The sequence below is a fragment of the Zerene cesonia genome, chromosome 27 (assembly GCF_012273895.1).
Source record: "Zerene cesonia ecotype Mississippi chromosome 27, Zerene_cesonia_1.1, whole genome shotgun sequence".
NCBI classification, from domain to species: domain Eukaryota; kingdom Metazoa; phylum Arthropoda; class Insecta; order Lepidoptera; family Pieridae; genus Zerene; species Zerene cesonia.
In genome coordinates, this window is record NC_052128.1 from 1,730,327 (window position 1) to 1,756,740 (window position 26,414).

General features: G+C 32.6%; 1 protein-coding gene across 1 annotated transcript in view; it reads right to left on the reverse strand.

The window, feature by feature from the left end:
• The window catches only part of LOC119837493 (glutaredoxin domain-containing cysteine-rich protein CG31559-like), a 66,417-nt gene that overhangs the window by 8,176 nt on the left and 31,827 nt on the right, over window positions 1–26,414 (reverse strand). Inside the window, exons 3-4 of the mRNA XM_038363089.1 lie at window positions 24,299–25,898; window positions 7,277–7,510 (exon numbers count right to left, since the gene is read on the reverse strand). Of these exons, the coding sequence (XP_038219017.1) occupies window positions 7,277–7,510; window positions 24,299–25,738 (1,674 nt within the window). The 5' untranslated portion in view covers window positions 25,739–25,898. The remainder of the gene's footprint in view (window positions 1–7,276; window positions 7,511–24,298; window positions 25,899–26,414) is intronic.

Genomic DNA, 26,414 nt, shown 5'->3' on the forward strand with positions numbered 1-26,414 from the left:
AACTATAATTACTTTACTTTACTTTACTTGCATTACTTTATCAACAATTTAGGAAAATCCCTTATTACCTCCTTATGAAAGATTTCAATAAATAATAGATTATGAACGTCGTAAATAATCGGATATTTGTCTAATGTTAACACAAAATTTTCAATAAAATTGTAACATTATAAAATCATTCCTAAACATTTTTTTTATGTCATAGTCGGTAAGAGGAAATGGTGGGTACCCCGCTGGTAAGCGCCATATAAGCTACAATATTCCATAACTAGTTTCAATTTAAATATTTATCTAGCTAATTTTTCTGAAAATAAATCTCGTTAAAACAAATTATGCCAATATTTCACACGGTCCAAACATTTAGGAGTTCAGTACAGATACACGTACATTTAACGAAATAAATGTATAGAAATTGTTATCAAAAAATAAATAATATAGCAATTATTCTTTAGCGTACCATTTTGCATGCAACCTTCATCAAAAGTTAGATCGTTTCAATCCAAAGCTTTCCCGGACAAATAGCAAATACATTGTATTCAAGAACCATCCACCTTGTTACCGACAGCTGTACTCTCCGTAATAACTAGATAAAACTGGTTGCAACACAAATTCTGGTTCTATTATCTATTCTTCAGGGTTTGGAGATAAATAATTAATGAAATATATAAATAGAAAAATCTGTTGGCAATCTGTGGGATTCCTTTGTCATGTGCACAATCGTACAATTTTATTTGAAAATGAAGTCGTGAAACGTAATTATCGTTTATCAGTTTTCTCGTAGGCGATGTTGTTAATAAGTTTAAAAACTGATTTAGGTACATAAATCGTTTGCCAAGTCAAAGTTCAATAAATTCTACAAGTTTCAATAAAGTCTACAAGGCATATTCGTACTTCATCAACTCAAACTCGAATATATATTTGTTCAATTAGACTTTTTAAGCACTTTTGAATCGTCATAACACATTGTTAACATTTACCACCTATTTTCTACAGAGAAGAGCCGGTAAGAAACTCTGAAGCTGCTCTTTTCCAAGTATGAAAATTTACATTTTAATACATAGGTAATATGTATACATAGTAATAGTTTTATTCATAGTTTGTTTACCTCTCGCATACTCACTGTTCTACAACGCAATACTAACAAAAGATTTTTACAACCGTGCATCTCGTTACTTAAGATGCCGATATTATAACAACAGTAGACTTTCTTTGTGTATCTTTTGATATACTTTCAAATGCATAAAATGAGGAACTTCATATACTAAAACATTCTTATCAAATACTCATATTAAATTACTAGCTGCGCTCCGCGTCTACGCCCGCGTAAGTCCGTATCCCGTAGTTATATCGGGACAAAAATTTGCCAATATGTTATTACAGTTCTCCAGCAGTCTACGTACCAAATTTGATTGCAATCGGTTCAGTAGTTTTTGCGTGAAAGAGCAACAAACACACACACATCCTTACAAACTTTCGCATTTATAATATTAGTAGGATAGTAGGAAGTAGGATAGAAGGAAGTAGGATTATCAGTCAAATGGAATGTCGATATAATTATTGTTTACTAGCTGTGCCCCGCGGTTTCACCCGCGTAAGTCCGTATCCCGTAGGAATATCGGAATAAAAAGTTGCCTATATGTTATTTCAGTTATCCAGCTGTCTACGTACCAAATTTCATTGCAATTGGTTCAGTAGTTTTTACGTGAAAGTGTAACAAACATCCATACATCCATACTTACAAACTTTCGCATTTATAATAATAATAGGATAGAAATGTTTCCTTTATTTCCGGTTTAAACATCAAATAAATAATGCCTGAGTTTATTTCACAAATTAAGAGAGCACACATTACGTAACACGTAAAATCTGAAAATTTATTGAAATATTATCAAATTAGTATGCTATTTTCAGCAAGTGATGAAGTCAACCTATAAAATGCAATTTTTTTACAATACGTTTATATGAATGGGAATCCCGAGACAAAAGCTAGACTATGATCCATGAGACACATGAGATCAACGAAAGAACAAATCAAAGAACAATCCATATGAGAGATACTTTATCTCTATAATAAATATCACCTAAATCGGTTTAGTACTTTGGCGTGAAGAAGAAACGGACAGCCAGACATACATGCATTGTTACTTTATAATACGCATTTATAATATTAGTAAGGGTTGTATTTCTCCATTCGTCCATACATTTAACGAGTATTTTAAATATTTTATTAATTGATTTTATAATATTATAATACTGAGCGTTAACTTGATCTGCGAAATTGAATCTTAATTGGAATGCGAATTGTTTACAAATACGTTAAACAAAATACGTTAGTATGTAAGTTCCTATACAATATTCCTATGAATAATATAAAGCTGAAGAGTTTGTTTGAAGGCGCTAATCTCGGAAACTACTGCTTCGAATTGACTCGGCAGTAACGTGAAACCGAGGGACTCAGTATTACATAATCCTGCTACAAAAAGAAATTAATAATATAGAAAGTATCATAATAATATAACGCCAGTACTTAGCGTTAAATTAACTGTCCCTACACAAAGAAAACACGTTTTCATTTTCTGTCGAGTACCTTTTACATTATATGTTTATTTTTTTCGATTATCTAGTAAAAATCTGAACGTATTATTTCAACAACTTCGATATCGCAATATAATTAAACTTACGTTCCTTTATCTTGATACAAATATAGGCTGTATTTTAATTGAATAAATGCTATGCTTATTCAGTTTATGTGAAAAATAATAGGGGACCCCCATTTTACATCACGTCGTCATCAAATAAGGTGTTACGTTAGTATGAAAAGGTAATGAATTGTCTGCGTTTCTTTTGTTATTAAATAAAATACGGCAAATACCAGCAATATATTAATAAAAATGTTTAGTTTAAGATGTAAGTTTTAATTTTAAACTAGTTTGGATTACAAATTTTTTTGAAAGAATAGAAAAAAATTCGATCACGGGGCGGGATTCGAACCCGCGTTTCTTGCCTAACCGTAGCAACGCCTGGCCTCTCGGCCACCCGTGATCCCGCCACAGTAATCGAATTTCTTCTACTCTTTCGGTTTCATGTGCCTAAGGGATAGTTTGGATTAGTTTTTAGGAGTTAATATTTATATTATATATTCACAGTTGGGAGTTCTTTCGTAATGCAATTATGCTGTTTAGTTATTTGTACGTATTGAGTTTTATCAAGTACTAGCATTCCGCCAGCGGCTTTGCCCGCATAGTTGCAGGAAAGATAGACCTGGTGTGTACCGGCAAAGTTCCAGTTCCCATTCGATTTCCGGGATAAAAACTATCCTATGTGCTTTGTAGGATCTCAACTATTTCTGTAGCAAATTTCAACATGATCGGTTTAGCCGTTATTGAGTTATAAATAGTGTAACTAACACGACTTTCTTTTATATATATAGATTTTAGGAGAATTTAGTTAAGGTTATGATGTCGTCATGTAAAATAAAAACCTTATTTCATACACGCTTTGGTTGATTAAACTTTATAACTTCTTGTTTACTCCCATTATCTTACATCTGTTGGTTTGTACATTTTTTATTATCATGAGCAAAGAAAGTACCAGAATTAAGAGCAAAGATTTATATCTCTTTTAGGACGGACGACTGTGGTTTTATGACGTTTTGTACTAATAAAACTCCCGCAAAATGTATTTGTATAAATCATGCAGCGCCATCTAGTTACAGTTATGATTATTTCAACTTTTCATACATTTTTTACTCTCTATTAGGGGCTTCTCCTGTATTGTATGTAACCTACTCCTTTATCGATTCTGACCCACTTTAAACAGACAGATTTAAATCAAAATTTGTCTTGTGTTAAGGATAGTCAGGCTAAGATTGTGATTTATTACGTATCTCTCTTAATACCATTAAGCGAGATATCACGCAATGTCTATTCTGGTGTATTTTAAGATTATATAGTAATGAGAAATATAAGTAACTAGGAAAGATGCTATAAAAACAAATCTCACTTGCAGCTTGCTGCTTTTCAGACAGCTTTTCATACGTAAACGTAAATCTAAATCTACGTACGTTTAGTGCGTTCCGTACTTCATAAGACATTGCAATCTGATACAAAATAACTTCAGTCCTATCCTACTAATATTATAAATGCGAAAGTATGTAAGGATGTGTGTGTTTGTTGCTCCTTCACGCAAAAACTACTGAACCGATTGCAATAAAATTTGGTATGTAGATAGCTGGACAACTGGAATAACATATAGACAACTTTTTATCCCGATATTCCTGCGGGATACGGACTTACGCAGGTGGTAACCACGGGGCGCAGCTAGTCAATAATACAATGTAACAATTATAACAATTCAAACACAAATAGGCCAATTACGGGAATAATCTGGACGTAATAACTGTTCAACATAATAGACCTCGCACACATGTATACGCGTAAGATGATATTGTAGTATGCATGTGTGTGTAACCGACAACCGTGCACTCACATATCGATTTGTGAATCCATCTACATTGGAATCTCCATATAGTATCTTGATGTAACTAATTTACCTATAATGATTACTTCATCTTGGCTCTGATTTTTTTATTACAGTAAAAGACAACAGCCTTCCTCCCTTTTATAAATTCGCGGGCAATAGTGTCTATTCAGGAATTAAATTATTCAAAACATATGGATGTATAGTTTTTTTATAAATAACTGTAATAGCTGCACGCCCCGGCTCCGCCCGGGTAGTTATGAAAACAAACTATCCTATCTTTTAAGTTGGATCACAGCACATGGTGTGTTTGAATCCACTGATTTTATTTAAAATTATGAATAAGAGTAGTTTAATTAAATAGAGTTTAACTACCGTAACCTTATGCACGAAACGCAGTAGAATTATCATATAACTATTTCATACTCACATTCTGTGGGGGGTACGGTAACGGGGGGACCGTGCTAGCTGGCCGAATTCGTGCAAGCAAGCTCGACTCTCACAATAAAAAAAATCACACTTCGATTAATTGCTAATGACCACATTGCAATGGTATCTATATTGATAAAAAATTTAAATTCAATATTGATACCGATTTTGTGTTTTCACATTAAAATACAAGTTCTCCTTTGATAAATTCGGAAAATTTCCGCTTCCAACGAATTTTGAAAGGGCTTTGTAAAGTTCGCGTATATGAATATGGTATGTTCTAGTGAAATTGATACAGAACTTTTTGCTATCAGGATATTGTGTGAAATATTATATACTATAGACCTTATAAACGAATATACCAAATTGGATAATTGTATTTACTATTACTTATATTATTAATGAATAGACTTTTTTGTGATACAGATATTGAAAATCACAATAGCTTAATTTTTCGCTTCTTTCTTTCGATTTATTTGAAATAGATACTACTTACGCGATTTAATTCTTTTCTACATGAGAAAATTTCATTAATTTTACCGAGTATGATTCCTACTATAATATAAACGCGAAAGTAACTCTCTTCTTCACGCCTGAACCACTGCAACGATTTGAATTAAATTTGGTAGGAAGATAGCTTATGACTAGTAAGAGGTAGGCTACGCTAGTTTGGCTTTGTTTTTACGCCAAGATAACCAGGGCGAAGCTAAGCTGAGGACTATTGTATATTTTTATTAGTTTGATTGAGTTTATCCTTTTTTGTACCTATAGACAAAAAGTGCTAAACCAAAGTAAATAATAATATACTTCACCACTAAATATGCATTAAAATTTATGTCACAGTTCAAAATTAACTTTCGCCTTCGTATGGATCAAATTTAAAGTTTCCCGCTTTTGTGAAAGTCAACGACCTTTACTGGAGTTTTTATTAATACAAAATTACGGTCTTCAATCAAATCGTAAATATTTATCATTTAATATCATGTACCGGTCTGTGCCATTCAAATTGTAAGACCCTTGACATTCAGGCCTTTCTACTCTTGCAGTTCCGAGACTGTAAATGAACTAAAACAAACAAATCCCAATTGATTGATTTGTCCATTTACATCCAGTACATATGAGTATGAGTGCATACTACATAAGGTATAGTGTATACTTTAGCAATGGCAATTTAAATTTTTGGCTATTTTATGCTATTTTAAAGAAGGTACTTTAAAAAGTAGCTTATGTTAAGTATTAGAACTCTAGGCTAGATTTTTAGATATGGATATGGTTTTCATGTAAAAAATAAAATAAGAACGGGTAATATTTAGTAACCCATAAATTTGAACCCCATGAACATACTTTTATCATATAATTTGGTTTTAATTTAATTATAACATAATTAAGCACATGATTTCATAAAATAATGTCTTTTATCACTGGGATGCCAACTCGTATAAAAAAAAAATTGTCGATTGTTTTCAATCCCGTTTTTTATATTTTACTAGCGACACACCCCTATCTATAAAAAAAACCTATCAAAATCTGTTGCGTATTTTTAAAGATCTTAGCATACAGACGTACAGACGTCGGAAAGAGAATTTGTTTTCTCCTATGTAGTGATTGGTGGGCCTCTACAACCCTGCAATATGTGCATAATGGCTGACATTACGCTACACTTTGCCTAAAAGCCTATTAAGATGAGCTCTCTGTCGATCGAACTTGGGCTCATGCTTCTTATCATGATAACGTTTAATACAAAATAATTAATAGCATTAATTGATGCATCGTGCCTTTTACATTGAATCTTGAAGGTAACTTTTACGAACGTTTATAATCATTGAAACAGTACAATACAGTGCGGTACAATACAGTACAGTACAATACAGTGCAGTACAATACAGTACAGTAGAATAAAGGTAATTTAAATCAATGTTTTTGAACGTGTATGTATAGAATAGTTTTGGAGTTCTTATTCTAATGATTATTTTTATAAAAAAACTAAACTGCCTTCAATTTGCTAGAACTAGGCCGAATTTACATGGGATTATATCGTAAGCATCAGTTTTCAAATAACAAAATCATAAGAAACGGTTCAACCAGATAAGGTAACGAACGCAGAAAAAAAAATACAGTCGAATTTGTAATCTGTTTTATGAAGTTGGTTAAAATTTTATGTTATCATTCATATATGTTAAGGTACCAGTTCAAATTTAACTTCTGGCAGTTTGGTATTTTAAATACGATTAAAATTTTTTATAAACCTACTACAGGACTTGAACGAAACGACCATAAAATTTGAATAAGCGAATCCTTAGAGCTACGTACCTACAGCGGTACGTGTTTCTATAATATCGCATTTATAAAACATGTCAAAATCACTCACCCCAATATGGTGTCCATCTACGAACAACTGTGGCACCAATATTTGATCGCTTCTCATCCTATCCCTGATCTCGTCCTGGTACTCCATGCTCATGAACACATCCCGCTCCTCGAACTTGATGAGCAGGTTCCTCAGGATCTTCTTCACGAGAACACACCGCTGGTAAGTACTCCTTACGATGCCCATTGTTGTTGTGTATAAGACTACTTTTCCCTGGTCTTTTTCTTTGTAACTCTGTAAGAAAAATACGGATTGAATATGTGATTTAAAGTTCTATGTAGTAGTAATTATTTATGTGTTTTGCTTTTTTAAAATATTGTGGTTTTTATTCATTTTTTGATTTTATAAACCTTCTTATCCTAAAATTTCGGAGGAATATAATTTTTCCTGTGCTAGGGTAAATGAAAAAAATTGTGTTTGTACTGGTATTACATTACTTAGATGTCAGAATTTTTTTTAATGCGTTCGAAATAATCTAAAGGAATATCTTGTTTCTACCGTATGTACGACATCATCACATAATTTTTCATTTTCATTATCTACCACAATATGCATAACATGATAAATTAAAATTTTGTGGTTAAAATAGCAAAATCAACAACATTTTTATTTTTAAGGTTATAAATAAATAATATAATATTATTAACATAAAGTGAAATGTAAACAATACCCTTTTTGAAAATAGTGCCATCTGTTGGAAGTTGTATGTATCATTATAAAGGAATGATTCGAAATTAATACATTTTACTAGTATTTAACATGTTATACTAGATGTCACTGTATACAAATATAGTCAATATTTTTAGACACCAACTAAATAATTAATTAATTAACAGAAAATATACTTTTACTATATAGTATTATGTAGTATTAAAGGATGAATTGTACACGTCACGTCTTATAAATTTTTTTCTGACTAACAATACATGTTATTTAGATATCTTAAGCTGTTACTGTTATATTTAAACAACATTCTATCAGTATTCACATAACATAAAATTAATCAAACGACGCTATGTTACAATAATTATGTTAATACTTAAACCTAAATATCTAACATGCAAGAAATGATGAGCCAACAAAACTGACAAATGATGGGTGAACGCAACGTGTCGCTGTCATCAAATTCGCACCTATTGCGTACCTACTCGTACCTTTGCGCAACCGAGAACATTCTATGAAGTAATAGATGGGTTTTGAGTAAAAGTACTGGCTATTGTACCGCACTGACCTATGGCGAAATTTGTTTCAAAATGTGACACTTATTTGTATTAGCTTAAGAGATATTTTAAAGTGTGTATATAGGGATAAACATTAAAACTACTCCCATACTACCATTTTAAGGCAAATAGATTGGTTTCTAGTCAACTAGCTGCGCCCCGCGGTTTCACCCGCGTCAGTCCGCATCCCGTAGGAATATCGGGATAAAAAGTTGCCTATATGTTATTCCAGTTGTTCAGCTGTCTACGTACCAAATTTCATTGTAATCGTTTCAGTAATTTTTACGTGAAAGAACAACAAACACACACACATCCTTACAAACTTTCGCATTTATAATATTAGTAGGATAGTAGGAAGTAGGATTAATAAAAATTGATATGCATAAGATTGTTTCGGTACTTGTATGTTAATTATCTAATTAGTATAGATATATTGTATAATATTATAGAAAGAAAATAAAATTTTATCATACTGACCATAATTTATCTTAAAAACAAAAATATAAAGTGTAGGCACCAGTTTTTACCTACATCGGACCACACAATATGACAATGGATTGAACCAAGTGTTAAATGTAAAGTCCAGTTACAACTTATCATTGTTAGAAGCCAATAGCCTAGTATTTTATACTGTGCGATATTTTAGTCGTATCTGTTAAATTACATTCGATTTCGATGTCTATGTATAAGTAATAATCAATTGCCAAATTTATTAGTAACACTAATATTCTAAAACGGTTCGATCAATTGGGCTATTTTTTCACGTTTAGGAAGGATAGTTCATATTAAGAGAAAAAATGTACCACGTGTGAGGCTGATGACGTGAGGCGGGCTGGACCGCTAGTTATAAATAAGAATAATGGGTTGGTTTAAAATTACGGTGTTTTTACATAAATCATATTGTATAAACATATTATACTAACAGTTCACCCCGGCTTCGCCCGTGGTACATATATAGCCTATGTCACTCAGCGAAGTTGCTGCTTTTTAATGGTGAAATAATTTTAAAAATTCATCCAGTAGTTTCTGAGTTTATCCATTGCAAACAAGCAAACAAAAAGTGTAGATAGTGTAGATAATAAAATCACCCTATTGCGACGTGACAAACAAATAAAATATAATAGTTTAAAAAAACTAAAAAACACGCTTTAACAAAAATCATATTTTGCAAATTGAAAAAAGGAATAATTTTATCAATTTAGTGTATTGTCATCGGTCCTCAATAAATCTACAAAGTTTGAACGAAATCTGGCCGTTTAAAGTGGGTCAAAATCGCGCCCAAAGAAGTCGGTTACAAACAAACATACAGGTGAAGCTAATAAAAAGCGTGTAATAAAGGAACAAACACACTTTCGTATTTACAACATTAGTAAAAATTAATTAATAATGAATATGAGAAAAAAATATATTATCGTACACTGTAAAAGTCACAAACTCCTTAAGGCTAACCTTACAGTTATTTAAAGTGCGAGCGTGTTCGTAACGGTGATCTGTCTCATCCAGTTATGTAGAACATTGATTTGACTATAGATCATTGGTTTTTTGTACCATCAGGAAAATATATAGTGATGTCTGTATATAGTGATGTCACAAAATGTCGATAGAATATGAAGTGTGACAATAAATTTAAAACGCGTGGGTATTTTAATAACCGGTGATGCTTTAACAGTAAAATGAACATGATTAGAAACATTTCTTTTGTGTTCCCGCGGTAAGTATATAGGCTTTCTATGAATAGCCTTCTAACGTTACCTCAATTTTCTTCCAAGTCAGTTCATAGTATGGTAACTATGAACTGACTGACTCAAAGAGCACGATAATTTTAATTTGTATTGATCAACCAATCAAATTAAAGAGATGCCTGATGTTATATTGCAAGAGAAAACATCCAGGAATATGTACCAAACGGTCAGCAAATAAGCACTTTCCATTATTTTAAGGTTAATCACATACACGAAGAATCGGATATTACATTTATGTGGATATTCTTAGTCAATTTATTATAAACAGACGTCAGAACATAGCATTCTCAATTACTATTGACTAACCAACCAAATTAGACTCCATACCATAATCTACGTGATTCACACATTGAAAGTATCGTATATACACACAAGAGTAGAGAAAACGTCCAGGAATGTTTACTAAACGGCCGGCAAGTGGATAAGCATGCACTTTCCCTCAGCAAGTGGCCTCACAAGGTCGCCCAACCGGTCTCACAGTTGTAGAAATGTTGGGCTCTCTGGGTACCCTTGAAACTCGATGGACTACGATTTATGTATCAAACTCTAGTTGAAAGGCGTATAAAACTACGAGCAGGAGAATTTCTATCGCTTACTATGTGATACCCGTATTTTCGATCGCTTGTTAAATGGAATTTGATACTTCACCGCGGTAAGAATTAGCCTGTACCATTCTCTAGCTTCTCATCTATAGACATATCCATAAGTAAGACAAACAAACATACACACTTTTGCATTTCTAATAGTATGGTAAGATGTGATATTTCTGTATATAAACTCAATATTGCCAAGTTTCATAAAACCCAATTATAAATGATTAGTATTTAAACTTTCGTATTTATAATATTTGTATATTAAAGATACTCGTTAAAGACGAACCGTTTGTCCCAGCTCCGAACGGGACCCGGGATAAAATAAAACCTATAATACTCGGTAAGGACATAATTTTTGTTAATTTTTTACACTTGTCAACTATTTCTTATTGCGGACTGCAAGAGATTTATACAATGTTATTACGGAATTAGATACTCAGATTGCTTATAATATGATTAATTTTAAACCAAAACTATTTAAAATGCGTCAGGAACACACTCATCTTTCAACGTTCGTGATGAATCGTGGATATAGTTTTAAAGGTCAAGGTAAACAGACAGACGCATAAATTGTGCAAATATATATGAATATGACATTATACATTCCTATTGCTTGATGCGCATTTTTTGCATTTATTTATAGTAATTGTCTAATTACAAAGTATAGTAAAAAAAACTTCTGTATAATATATGTCCTTTTGATACATCTGATAAATAATCATTTTCATTTACATTGTTAGTACATAGTGCGTTATGTGTATCGTGATATAAGATAATCTCTATGTATATAATATTCTCCTGTCACAATGTTACTTATACTTCCTCTGAAACGGCTATCCCGATTATTATTAAATTTTGTGTATATATCGGGTAGGTATGAGAATTGGCCATCATGTTTTCTTTTCATATCTCTAAGAGTTAAATATTAAAAAATATTTAAAGCATAATTTAATATGTATATGCATCATGCAAGAATTAAAATGTAAAGAACACAGAGAAAATAATAAACATATTTTATGGGTTAAAAAATAAATAAACCGGTATCCATGATTTATGACGTCTTTAATCAATAGATAATTAAGATTGTTTGATAAAAATTATACCCTTATATTTTAATTCAAATCTAATAAAAAAACGGTATGAACTGGAAACCTCGTCTTTCCATGGAGAGTTACTTTACAAGACATAAGGCGCAATTGAATATTCTAATAAACAATTCTCCCCAAATATATCAAAGCCACACCGTCTAGCTAGCCATTCTGGGCAAGATAACTTCACAAGATACGTGTAAAATGTAGCGTATCAAAAAGAAGGTATGCGTGAAATGCAGTTCTTCCATTATTCTCCGATAGCACGGGAGATTAGGCCCTGGTGCCTGGAGCGATAGCTTTACGTTCTGAGGTAAAAGGAGATAATCAAGTCAGCTGCGGTTATAAGTCAGTGTGTAGAATACAGAATATCAATATAATCCTACTAATATTATAAATGCGAAAGTTTGTAAGGATGTGTGTGTTTGTTGCTCTCTCACGCAAAAACTACTGAACCGATTGCAATGAAATTTGGTATGTAGACAGCTGGACGACTGGAATAACATATAGATAACTTTTTATCCCGATATATATACGGGGTACGGACTTACGTGGGTGAAACCGCGGTGCGCAGCTAGTGTCGATATAATGTTACAATACGTACAGGCGAAGGTAACACGCATTGCCTGCGTTGTACTATTGCGCAATTGAATTTTGTAATTATTAAATTCACATTCCAATGTATAAACTGTAATTTTAAAATAAAATTAAGCTCGGAATTATTCTCTATTTATTTTGTATCGCAGGTGTTGAATTTTATTCTGGTTCCTTTGACATACTTTCATTTATTTGTAGGTCCATTGTTGACTCGTATGTTAGTTTTAAAAAGTTCGCTAAGTTATTTTACGAAAGATATGAATTGTTTTCTGATAAGTACATGCATATAAAAATTACCGACAAAATAATAATACTTTTTTTTATATTAAAATCTCATTTAGTTTTTTATAATGGATTTATCATAAATTATATTATATTTAGGTATCTAAATTCGAAAGTTTCTAAGTATGAATGGATGAATATTTGATATTCTTTCACGTAACAGCTACGGAATGGATTTTAATGAAAATATACAATAAATACATCAGCACAAGTCGTGAGCTATATAAATTGACACTATTGCCCGTGGGTTCGGTAATATCATAAAGATTACTGTGGTGAATTTAATATTCAGACAAAACAAAAAAAAAATCGAGGAACTTCTTCTTCTTGTGTATGGTCTTCCAGAATCTAGACCCCGAGCGGTTTTAAATGGATAGCCAAACGGAACAACACATAAAGCAAAGCATTAAAAAAATACAATACGATTTTTTTATTTCTTTATTTCTTATTTATAAAAGAAAGCGGGCAAACAAACAAGTGGTTCGCCCAGTATCAAGCGATCACCACTGTCCATGAGCCTTTACAAGAGTCCTTGTGAAGGTTTTGCCGGGCTAAAAAAGAGAAAATATAGATAGATAGATAGATAATGTAAAATCGTAACCAAAATGTCTTTTATCGCTTTATTTTTTAGGAACTCGTAATTACAGCAGTATTCGACGAAGATCGCTTATCTTGTGAAGTGATATAATATGAGAATCCCACTTATTAAATTAAAAAAATATATTAAGGTTGAGTAACCTAGAAGGTCCAACTTGTAGGTTATTAAAATGCAAATAAATTAAAATTGTTGTAATAGTCTCTATTGCTTTATCCCGATGGGTGTGCGAAATATCTTGCCGTTGAAATAAATCAAAGCATATGTAATACATAATGTGAGTAAATACGTTATGTGCGAAAACTATTTATTATTATATTGCTGATATGATCTATTATTTATAGTTTAACTCGTATTAAATCAACAAGTTTTTCATATATGTCTCAGTTTATATAATTTAAAGTAGGCAATCAGATATCATACGATGTAGAAACATGATTTTCAAAGGTGGTTACATTGTTTATTTTTTTTTGTTTTTATCCAAACCTTGACTTACGTTTTCTCAAAAACAACTTATGCTTTTGCGAGATAAGGAAACCAAAATATTTCTTACAGATGAAATCTTTACCGTTTGTCGTCAAAAAGTCGTAAAATCTCCGTTCAAGCATACACATTTAATTGTTACATCCGCATTAATTATCAAAAATGGAGAAATAATAAGAGATAGCTACAGATTAAAAATAAGAGTTCATTGAACTCCAGTACGATATTTGTCAAACAAGAAGTAAACATGAAATGAATTAAAACGGAATGTATGAATTATTAATGTAATGAAAAAAGATAGGTCTTAATTACGCATACACGTTAAACTTGAAAGCGTGGGAAGGACGTACCTGCATACAAACAATATAGGTACTTGATTGCTACACATTTGGCGAAGAAAATTATACTTTTACTCCTTACTAGTTAGTGAATGTTTTTTGGCAAGTACAGTCGTACATTTTATATACCTAATGAATAGTTGTTAATAAATCATTGATTATATACACGTTTAAATAATGTTTTAGTAACTATATTTGTAACTAATAAACCACACGATTTAGTGTTAGAAAACCAGGGAGTTGGTAGGTATTAGGTCACTATAAGTTTAGCTATAAGAGACTAGAGATAATAAATAAAATAAAGTGAAATACGAAGTAACAGAAATTAAATACCTACGTAATAAATAAAACACTAGATAAATAATGATGATTTGTTTTATTTATACAAGTTATTTTATTCTACTCGTCATAATTATTGTTTCCACTTGATTTGTACAGCACTTTTATATAAAATTCAAGCGAATGTGCGTCGAAGCATACTAACATAAACAAGGTTTACAAAGAAGTTTAATAAATAAAGATAGACGCCGACTTAGCTGTCACATATAGGGTTGCCAACCACGTAGTAAATAAATAAACTATATAAACAATTACCCATAATTATATTTAGATATGTATCAATTAATTAAAGTGTAAGAAGTGTGATACTAACTGCTCACACAGGCTCCCGGTGTTAATCCCGGATTACATACATAAAAATTAAAAGAAATAAGGTTAATGTCAACGTTGCTAACAACTGGTGTCTACTTTTACAGCTATATTGCAACTGCCTGAATAGCCTTAGTCATGTTATTTGCATTTTTTTTCGTTTTTCTATAGTTGGCAACCCTAAGTATTTATGTGAAGGAATTATCATATAAAAATGTATTCTGGATACAGGCTGAGATAGCAATGACTTGCGTATAAAATACAACGTGATTATCATGACTAGTATTGTAAAACAATTGTACGTACTTTCAATTATTTAGACGTATTGACATTCCAGCAAGGATGAAATGATTTATAGGGCTGGACAATGTTATATAATTCGGATTTATTCGTTTTTTATCTTTATTGCTTGACGAGACCTCTTGTCATGATGTCAGGAAAGTAGAAAGCAGTTAATGTAATGTAATTTGCCTGAGATGCTCAAAATATTTTCTTTTCAAATTAGTAAGTCAATGGAACATATCCTATATTACGATGAGGATTTTCTTTATCAAACCTTAGAAATATAAGAACTATCACCGTTTTTAAAAACAAAATATATATTTTATGTAGACACAGAAACACTATATAATAAATAATCAATCACCCTAAACACTCGTTAATAGGTTATTTATTTTGTTTTTTTTTATAGGTTGTTATTTACATTTTTTCAAAAGAGACAACATAACCCCTTCTGACGCAGTGGGGTAAAAAGATATGTATGCAAAATTCATTCAAACCTAACAAACGACAGGTATTATTATTCTATTATCAAGATCAAAGCTTAACCCTGATATAAAATATAACAACCGTTACGGTAACGCGGTCTACCTTGGGCGACCTACAAGACTCCCACTAGATATCGTAGATTATTGGTTTAGTCGTTTTTTTTTAATCTACACTAATAATATAAGCTGAAACATTTGTTTGTGATGTGATTTACAAACTTATTCGGGAATAAATGTAAGACGCATTTTTGCAATATTTATGCGGTTTTCATCCGACGGTTTAAACACGGAGAGTATTTCTCTATATTCATTTATCGAAAAACAGTTTAGTAAAAATAACGTTTAATCTTAGTACATATCTCCATAAAATGACAAATGACAAATTTTCAATTAAATTCATTTATATGTAGTTATAGAACCCGGGTAACACATATGCTATTGACCAAGACAAGATGGCGACTTATGTTTAGTTTTATATTTGTTCAACAAACACTCATCTCGAACTAAGCCGAGAAGAATAAGGTTGTATTAAAGGCATACCTTCCGCGTGCCAATCGTGGCCGCTATTTCCACAATAAACAGTGAAGCATTACGTAACGCAGTTATTCTTTTATATTGCCCGTTGAAAATCATTATCTTTATATAATAATTGTCTGTTAAAGACTTGAAAAATAATAAATTATTAGACCCTATTGTCAAACCGCTATCGTTATTGTATGGATTGGTTTTGGGCCGTTGTTTTTATTTATTTTGCTTTAACATTGTCCAATGAATTGGCAAAACAAAGGTATTTTAGTATCGCCAATTACTTAACAATAACAGAAGGTTGTGGCTTTGTCTGCTGAATTGTTTTATGCCGGAATATAAGAATGATTGTTAAACTATTGTCTTGCGTTTAATTTTACGCAAGTATTTTGAAATTTAAGACTGTTTAGTTTTAGTTTTAATTTTAATTTAAGTCCGTTAAAAAGCATTTAATTTATACAGTATTGTTGAAGTTATAAAACAGTAAAAAATGCTTTATTACATAATATTAAAAACAAATGAAACAGGCGTTAAATAAGTTCCTCAGTTTATTAAAACATTATGAGATCACGATAAGATTGCATAGTTAATTGATATGTAAATGATATGGCTCAGATTAGTTATGTACGCGGAAGTGTGTTAAGTATGAGGTCTTTTCTTAATAATTTACTCAATTTACATTTCTTCTAACTTCTCGAAATGGTGAATGAAAAAACATCGTTAGGAAACCGGCATGTCGAAGAATCAAAAGTTCGACGACATGGGACATCAGCCAGCCCGCAGTGGCCAGCGTGTTGGCGACGTGTCTTGAACGTTAATAGAATGTCCTTCTATAGGGGGCTGATGCTGATGATGATGATGATGACACTGAACTTCTAAGCGCATCGGTCTTTTCGCTCTTTTATGTTCACAGAATTTCTCAATACTTTTAGTAGAATAATATTTTATATATAACTATTGTGATATGTATTTCACATCAATAAGCACGCGTGGAAAGTGAGACTTCATTAAAGTTTATCTCTTTATTATTATTTTAGATACATTAAATCTTTACCAAGATATTACGATATTACGAAACTACTAAACAATTCCAAAATTTCCACAGGCAATCTCAGTATATATTACATTTTATAACAAAACCAATTTCTCAAAATTGAACTAATACCAGAAGGAAGCCAATTGCGCTCTTTGCGGGTATTGATGCATTTGCGAAGCAATTTGGTTACCATGGCAACCGTCTACCGTTAGCTCAATCTGTGTTTTATGGTCATGGGAACGCCTGAAACTGCTGGACCGAATATGGCACTGTTATGTGGCTTGTGCACATTGTTTATAAGTAGGTACGGGTAAATATTGCTACTCCTGTAAAATTTAGTTAGTTTGTTTTTAATGTGACCTTTTATTTAATTAAACGTTAGATACAGACTGTAAATGACGTTTAAAACAGTCCTTAATTTCACGGTTTTTAAAGGAATCAAATCTTATGAATGTTATATAGAAAGAAAGACTCATTTAGCATTATCAAGGAAAGTAACTCATAAAAAATACGCCATCACCTGTATAAAAAGATGATTACAAAATTTGTAACAGCATATTAGCTTGCTCGTTGAAAATCGCGCCAATCAGGGAAAATTACGATGGCGGAGAAAGCAAGACCGATTGAATGGGCTATGAAGCAAGTGAACAATGATCGAAGAAACCCGATATCTCTTCCTTGTGATGTTGCGCTATGGGAACTGCTATATGTGTATGTGTCACTAGATCTGCCCCGCGGTTTCACTCACGTCATACATGAGTATATAGCCTAATGCCTTAGTCAATGAATGAACTATTCACAAAATATTTTTCTAGTTCAATTTTAAAGTCTTCAGCTTTATATTAATAGAAGATGTTTTCTTATTTATAATGTAATTTAATTAAGTATCTTGTTAATTTTGTTCTAAGTGATCTGAAAATTAATTCGTTGTTAAAACTTAAGACTTATATGTCTATAGAATCAATTAAATATACAACATATAAGATATAAAAAAAAAACTCAAAAAATTGATATGGTTTAGTTTTTTTTTTTCATTTATGTTTATGTTTATTGTTTGTGTAAGTAGTTAGTATACTAGCTGATACCAAAGATTGCATTCGTTTTATTTGATGATTTGCAAGCAATAAAATCTAATGATTTTAATACCAGCTATCAGTTTAAAAAAAGCCATTTGTATTGGTACAACTATTTGTGAAACACAAACGAAAAACCAAAAGAAATTACATGTCCATAAAGTATACTTAAAAACAGTCTAAAGCTTATCCAATTTATTGAACTTTCATGATTGTCATTCTAGAACCATTTGTCTCACTATGCTGTGAAGAGAAATTGTTTCTGAGGTAACCTTAAGACCCTTAGGTCACGGGTTCGAAACGTGACGGGGAAAATTAGTGTCCGCTTTTTAATTATTACTGACAGAATTTAGGTTCAGTTGTAATATGATAAGCCTATTGGGAAATGGATGGTTAAATGTATAGATTCTAGAATATTATTCTTTTATGTCAGGGTTAAACGGTTCAGGAGGTATCACTATACAGTATAAAACAAAGTCACTCTGTCCCTATATATACTTAAATCTTTCAAACTAGGCAACGGATTTTGATAGGGTTTTTTTTTAATAGATAGAGTGATCCAAGAGATATGTATATTAATATCTATTAAACTACTACTCTTTAACGCGTGCGAAGACGGGCACAAGCTAGTAATGTACATTACCTACATATAAAAATATAATAAAATAATCATAATTCAAAATTTTACTTGTATTTTTTCGATTACGCTGTAGGTTATAAGATATCGAGGTTAATACATAAGGCTAATATTTTAACCGAAGATATGCCTACCTACCTATGTTAGCTATCTATTCTGTCTATAAGGCTTTCTGAACCGATGGTAAATCTTAAATTATGATATGACGATTCAAAGTGCAATAAGAAGCCTAATTGAGTGAAGAAATGTTTGAGTTTGAGTTTAAGTGTAAGAAACTGCGTGCTTATGTAATTTTGGGGTTTGTAGTCTAAAGAATGAGAATTCGATGTCATTTATTAACATTTTCTATCTGTAAACATCTTGTTTTATATAACGTCGATAAATATTCGTCAAAGAAAAAAATATGTTTCTTTTTAGTAACTATCATTCGATACTGTCGACACACATATAAAGTATTAATCTATTATTAATATTAAGCCAAATCACACTTGACCAATATCCGATGTAATGAAGTGAACGTAAAGGTGCGCACACAAGGCTAATCGAAATATATCGTGTACGGAAGACAATGGTTATAAAATCGATATTAATTTTATATCAGCGCATTATGTTGGATATTAAAGATAATAATTTTAGTGTGGGGAAAAAATCATTTAATTATTAACAATGAATTGACTATTTAATTAGGAGGTGGATTATTTCTTTCCGTATTATAAGGAAATAATACAATCGAACTAATTCTTCGGTAATACCAATATTTGTACGTGTTTTAATTAGCATAGTATTTTTTTTATGAAATCTTTGTAAGCTGTGTAACAGTAAGTAGGTATTTGTTTATTTTTTTTTAACAAAGATACCGTATAGCTGTTATTAATATAAATGTACTATTTTTATTCGTGACAGGGAAGCGCTTGATCACGACCTCGCCTGGTGGTAAGCTGAGATGTGGTCTAAGATGGAGCGCGCTTCCCTAGAAGGTATCCGTTCCTTGACGACCTCCAGATTGTACTAGTCGGGGAACACAGACTCAGGAAGCATGTTCCAATCCCATGCGGATCGAATAAAGAATCGTACTAATATTATAAATGTGAAAGTTTGTAAGGATGTGTGTATTTGTTGCTCTTTCACGCAAAAACTACTTGACCGATTGCAATGAAATTTGGTACGTAGATAGCTGGTTACCTGGAATAACATATAGGCAACTTTTTATCCCGAAATTCCTATGGGATACAGTCTTCTGCGGGTGAAACCGCGAGGTGCAGCTAGTATGCTTATAACATTAAAAGCCAATCATAAGGCGCACCAAAATTGTGTGACAATAACTATGCAAAAATTACAAGGCAGCACTTTTTTATAGAAAAATTAATTATACTTGGAAATACTTAAAAGTAATAGATAAATGCTATTTCTTATTTACGAACACTATCAACATAGTTAACATATCTCTAAACATAAAATTCTCGTCTTACAAAGTTAGATACCATATTACTCCGATACGTCTGGACCGATTATCATGAAATTTTGTGAGCATATCGGTTAGGTTGAGAATCGGCCAACATCTATTTTTTTACCATTTAGGGGTATATAGATAAGAATAAGGCAGAACAGCGTTTGCCGTTAGCTAGAATTTCTATAAATTTAATAACATTACAACAAATGCTTATTATGAAATCCACACATTCATTAGAGGTCATGACATCAGAATGCCGTCATCTTTTGAGAACTAGTTCTCAGTATATTAGTTATTACTCAACACATAATGGGTATTTATTTAATATAGTTATCAAGTCTCTATAACCTATGATACTATTATTGTAAACTTGAAAGTTTGTATGGTAATATGGACGTTAATGACTTTTACATATAAAACATGCTTCACAATCGGCTCATGGTGTCACTACATAGTATAAAACAAAGTCGCTTTCTTCCGTCTGTGTCTGTATGCTTAGATATTTAAATTTACACAACAGAGTTTGATGCTTTTTTATTATTATGATTGAAAGGAAAAGCTTATATGTATGTATCCATCAAACTTCTCCGAATTAAACGCGTGCGAACCCGCCGGCAAAAGATTGTGTACTATATTATATAGGTAGTATTGTTACTTTAACAAAATTGTAATAAATAATATAATAATAAGTAATGATGAGTTAGTATATGGATATAGTATAAATTGACTACTATTTTAACCACTGAAATATGACATCACACATCTTTACTATATAAAAATAAGTCGGGTTTTCCTTCCTGACGCTATAACTCCAGAACGCACGAACCGTTTTCCACGGTTTTGCATTCGTTGGAAAGGTCTCAGGCTCCGTGAGGTTTATAGCAAAGAAAATTCAGGAAAAATTTCAACACAAAAGCGGGAAAAACGAAGCCATCTGGTGGCGAAACGGAGTTCGCCGGGTTTGCTAGTTTTATATAAGATTTTAATATACATTTGTTCTTAGGAAAATTCTTGTATATATGTTTATTTTAAATATCTTGTTTAATACAACTATTAAGTCATAAATAAAAGTTCCTTCATTCCTCGACCAAATTTATACATATCATAAATTCCTATGATAATGTCATACATATGCGAACTCGTATAACAAGGTAGGTATGGGATATAACGAATAATTGTTTCTTTGTTTAAATTTATGTATTTTCCATGCTGACTATTTATTACGTCGCGTTCTGTGCGTTTTCATATTGAATTTATTTGTTTTTAATTAGCTTTTTTACGCATTATTATTGTTTCTATCGATTCTTTATTGATATCGAATTGAACCTTAAAATGTAAAATAATCGTTCTTATATTACATATATACCTTACTATATAACAATAAAAAAATATTTAATTGACTTCTTTATAAATTTATATTATTTTACTTGAATCGCTTTACTTTCCTCTTTTAGTAGTAATATATAAACTAGATGTGACCCGCGGTTGAAACCGCGTAAGCGTGCTGCGTAACCGTATCCCGTAGGAATATCGGTATAATAAGTGCCTATGTGTTGTTTCAGTTGTCCAGCTATCTACGAAGCAAAATAGTATTATTATTCACCAATAGATGTCAGGAAAAAAAACACGAATAAAACACGAATATGACATTTTCTAAAAAAAATTGCTAGCTAGATCGATTTATCGCCCCCGAAACCCCCTGTATACTAAATTTCATGAAAATCGTTGGAGCCGATTCCGAGATTCCAATTATATATATATATATATATATATATATATATATATATATATATATATATATATATATATATATATATATATATATATATATATATATATATATATATATATATATATATATATATATATATATATACAAGAATTGCTCGTTTAAAGGTATAAGATAAACAAAATATTTTTTTACTTTATTAATAGGTACATAAAGCAATAATTTCAAACAACAATACAAATCGTTTGGGAAAACTTTGATTCGTACCATTAAGTACCATATACTAAATTTGCTACTGGTAACAACTGTTTCATTTGAATAATCGTAACCAAACAGAGTTATCTCATACTTTCTTCAGTATGTGACGCAATTTACATAACAATAGGCAAAAGTGGGAACTAATTGATCCAGTATTTTCTACCATCGAAAGCAGTCTTCCGCTGCACCTCGTGAGACCAGGAAACTGGTTTAATTGGCTCGTGGAAAAGCGGAAAATTATTAGAAATTTTTTAATCACATACGTAAGTCAACGATTAGGTCGGCGCCTTTGTGGAAATTATGTCAAACCTACGTGAAAGCTGGGAAGATATTATTATTTTGTTAATTGTATAGGAATAGGATTTCAAGATAGGAGTGGGAAATTTCTCAAAGGGTTGCTATACGTCGCTTGTATGGCGATAGATATCTGTCCGCTTGTTCGATCTTCTCTTCCTATTTGTTCTAATTGTAATTTCTAATTGTAAAAGAAAGGTAAAACGCTATCTTAACTGAAATAAAGGTTGTTTCACCAATAGAGAGCTACTACGTAAGTACATTCGGAAGCGATATTTATTTTTAGTTAGTTTTACTTTTTACCATGTTTCAATCGAGCCTGATGGAGTGGCCATTGAAATCTAAATATTTACTCAGTTGACTACTAGTTTCTATTGATTTCTGGGTGAAAAAGACCACATTAATTAATTTTCCTGGTTCAACCGGAATCCGGGGCTGGAGATAAACTAACACAAAATCTACTCCATTGACTATAGGCGGTAGTAGTCTCTGTTAAGCAAGGGATATTATGTGATTGTTGTTTAGAGGATAATTATGTGGTTTAGATGCGAACCACACCGGTCAGGTTAAGGCCAATGTGTTTAGGTTCATGGGTTTTCGATTGCAAGGCAATGTTTGTTTGGATTATGTTTCATAAACGCATTTTAACGTAAACAACGCAGGGAAATTCAAATGGAATAATGTTTATGTAATTATTCATCACCATTATCAGTCCATATATGTTGTATGTATTGTTGGGACACAGGCCTCCTATCAGGACATTATCCACCACGCTGGCCAAGTGCGGGTTGGCAAATGTCGTCATGTCGTCGAAATTTTGATTTTCGGACATGCCGGTTTCCTCACGATGTTTTCCTTCACCGTTTTAAGCAGTGGTGATGTTATCTACATGCGCAGATAAATTGAAAAATCTTGGTCTCGAATCCCCACTTATCGATTTTGAAGTCCGAGGTTCTCACCACTGAGCCACCACTGCTTTTTTGTATGGTAACGTAAAAATGTAATTATTATGTGTGGTGTGTATTTATTTACACATAACATAGATTCGATCGACCTTATGTGATCTTTTGTTTATTAACGGTTTATATCGCTTTGGGACATTGATTTCTGATGTGCTTGTTTAAACCAACATTTAAAAGCGCGTTTTACATTAAACTAATTTACATTATTCACTGTTTATGTTTTGAATCATGACGCGAGTCTGAGAACATTTCTGCAGTGCAGAACAAAGCAAGGACGCAATAAGAACTTTCACGCGTATGCATTCATCCAAATTGCTTTTAAAAATAGGCCCAAGGATACAAGAAACACGTCGTAAAGTGCCATTAAATGAGTGTACGTGCTCACTTTCCAACTTTACTGACCTCTAAAACAATATGCTGAACGAGTGACATAGATAATTATGATTTTAACGTGTTGTAAGTTAAACGTAGCTAGTTACTCGGGTATGTTGATAATCGGTTAGCTTATTGTCACAAAGAGAAATATACGAGTTTTAATACGACTCGGAGATTTTGTTATGTTTAAGAAAAGGTACACGACGGGCTTATTTTAATAAGGCGTAACTTGCGTGAACATTTATTGCGAAATTGTTTATTGTTAATTATGTATCTCAAAGTTAGGTATAGCTAAGTTATATTAAATAATTTTATCAAACATATTCTTACCTTCGTGGTGGTCTGCATTTGAAGGAAGGTCGCAATACCAGCTCGCACGCGGTTTTTCACACCCCGGATAGTTCCTTTGGAACTCTTTATGGTTGATGGCGCCTCCTCGTTTTTAAAGTCCTTTATACCAGCAAAATACTCCATGTCCGACACATCGGGACACTCACTTTTAACACTAACACTATTCACAGACACATCATCGAACTGTTTCTCGTTAAGGTGGAAATCGTAAAACTTGTCCGTATCGAAATAATGACTGCTGTAGCAAATTTGTTCCTCTTTCATTTTCTCTATTTTTTTCCTTTCTTCATACGTAGTCTCGCTAATAAGCGGCGCTTTGTTTTGGTTCGTTGCGGACGAGTCGGCGCCGTTTTTCTTCAACTCGTTATTAAGCTGCGAAACCAATAGGAACGACGTCAGCTGTGCACTTTCTTTCGGGACATTAGCATCCTCATCAATATTCTGGCTATCGTCCCGTTGACGTTCTTGATCACTTTCAATGTCGACTGTTGCGAGTTTCGCTGAGCGGTCTCTAATGTCTTGAAGCAAACCTTGCGGTAGAAAGCTGTCTTTATTGTTCACTTTAGCGAACGTTTGCATGGAAGGCTCGGGCGATTGTTTCTTTTTGCTCGACTCGTCGATGTGACTTTCCTCGGCATGCACGCTCCCATTTAACTCGCTGCTGTTAAGCGAGTCGCACGATATGTTAGAGTCGTTATCTTCAAAATCTAATTCACCCTGATTTCTTGTTGAGCTAATGACTGTGACGGATACGGATTTCTTGGAAGAACTCGATTTGAAAGACTTCTTTTTTGGTAGCGGCGGCGGCGTGCCGTCAAGGTCACTGCATGTACCCGAATCCAACGTGTCGCTCGGCGAGCACTGCCCGCTAGACATTATCATGTTGGTCATCGGATTCACGTACGGATTACAGTTAATGTACGGTGCTTTGTCAACCTTGATTAGCTCTTCGCTGTCTAGTATTTTCGGTCTATTTTCCTCTACGTTGAGCAGGACTAAGCTGTTGTTTTTCTTGTTCGTATCGTTGATCTTGAACGTGTCGAAGTCGACATCGCTTTTCAGGTGCACGCTGGATATCTTGGGCGCTTTGGGTTTGTCTGCGTCAGTGTTGATTCTGATAGTGACTACGTGTGGGCCGTTTGCAATGAGTGCGTCTGAGCTAGGCGTGCTCGCGGGTCCGTTTGACTGGGTCGCCGCAACGAATACCGTTGCAGATGGAGCTTTTGTATTAAGGACAAGCGAGTGCATCGAACTTAGAGAGTCCATGTCGGCACGGCTATCAGTGAATCCGTTCACTCTGAGCTTAGCATCATCGGCAGTAATTTGTGTAAAAGTAGTCGAGCCAGTCCTCTGCATTGCTTTTGGCGGCAAAGGGGGGATGTATTCGACATTCGGCCTGGATGTTACCTCCTCCATCATGATTGTTTAATGAATCGGCATAATTAGTAACGGGTTCCGCTGTTTATTCGAGTCAGGTGCGTCGGATTAGATACTCGATGTATAAGGCATAATAGTTCCGGTGCGAATGTGGGTCTATAATCCGCACGGCTGGCCTGTATTTCTTGTTGTTTATTTGTACCTGCAAAGAGAGAGTCATCAATGAATATTGTTACAGGAGATAAGTGATATCATTGCTTTAGAAAGTTAAACTTAAATTTTTTCCGTAGTTACAGTGTTAACCGTGCATTTAAGCATATTGAAAACATCTTTAAGTTATAAAATACGATTTAATTCTAGGTCAATGCATTTAATTTAAATGTTAATTTATTGCATATACGTTTCTAATTTATAAAATTACATAATTGATAATTAAACACTCATTTAAATGTATTCTAAAGTGAATTATATAAAAAACATTGTAGTGAATTGTCGGAAGTATGTTTGTGTGGTTTGTGGTGAATTTATACAATTTTTTGCATCGTCGCACAAAATTTTATATAACATACAAAACTAGATAATGTTTGCACAAATACCTACGTACGTAGAAAACAATTACCGTAATTACGGATCCTAAATGTAATAAATATAGTTTAAAAAAACTAAAAAACACGCTTTTCAAGCACATCAAACTAAAAACTATAAAATAATTTTTAAT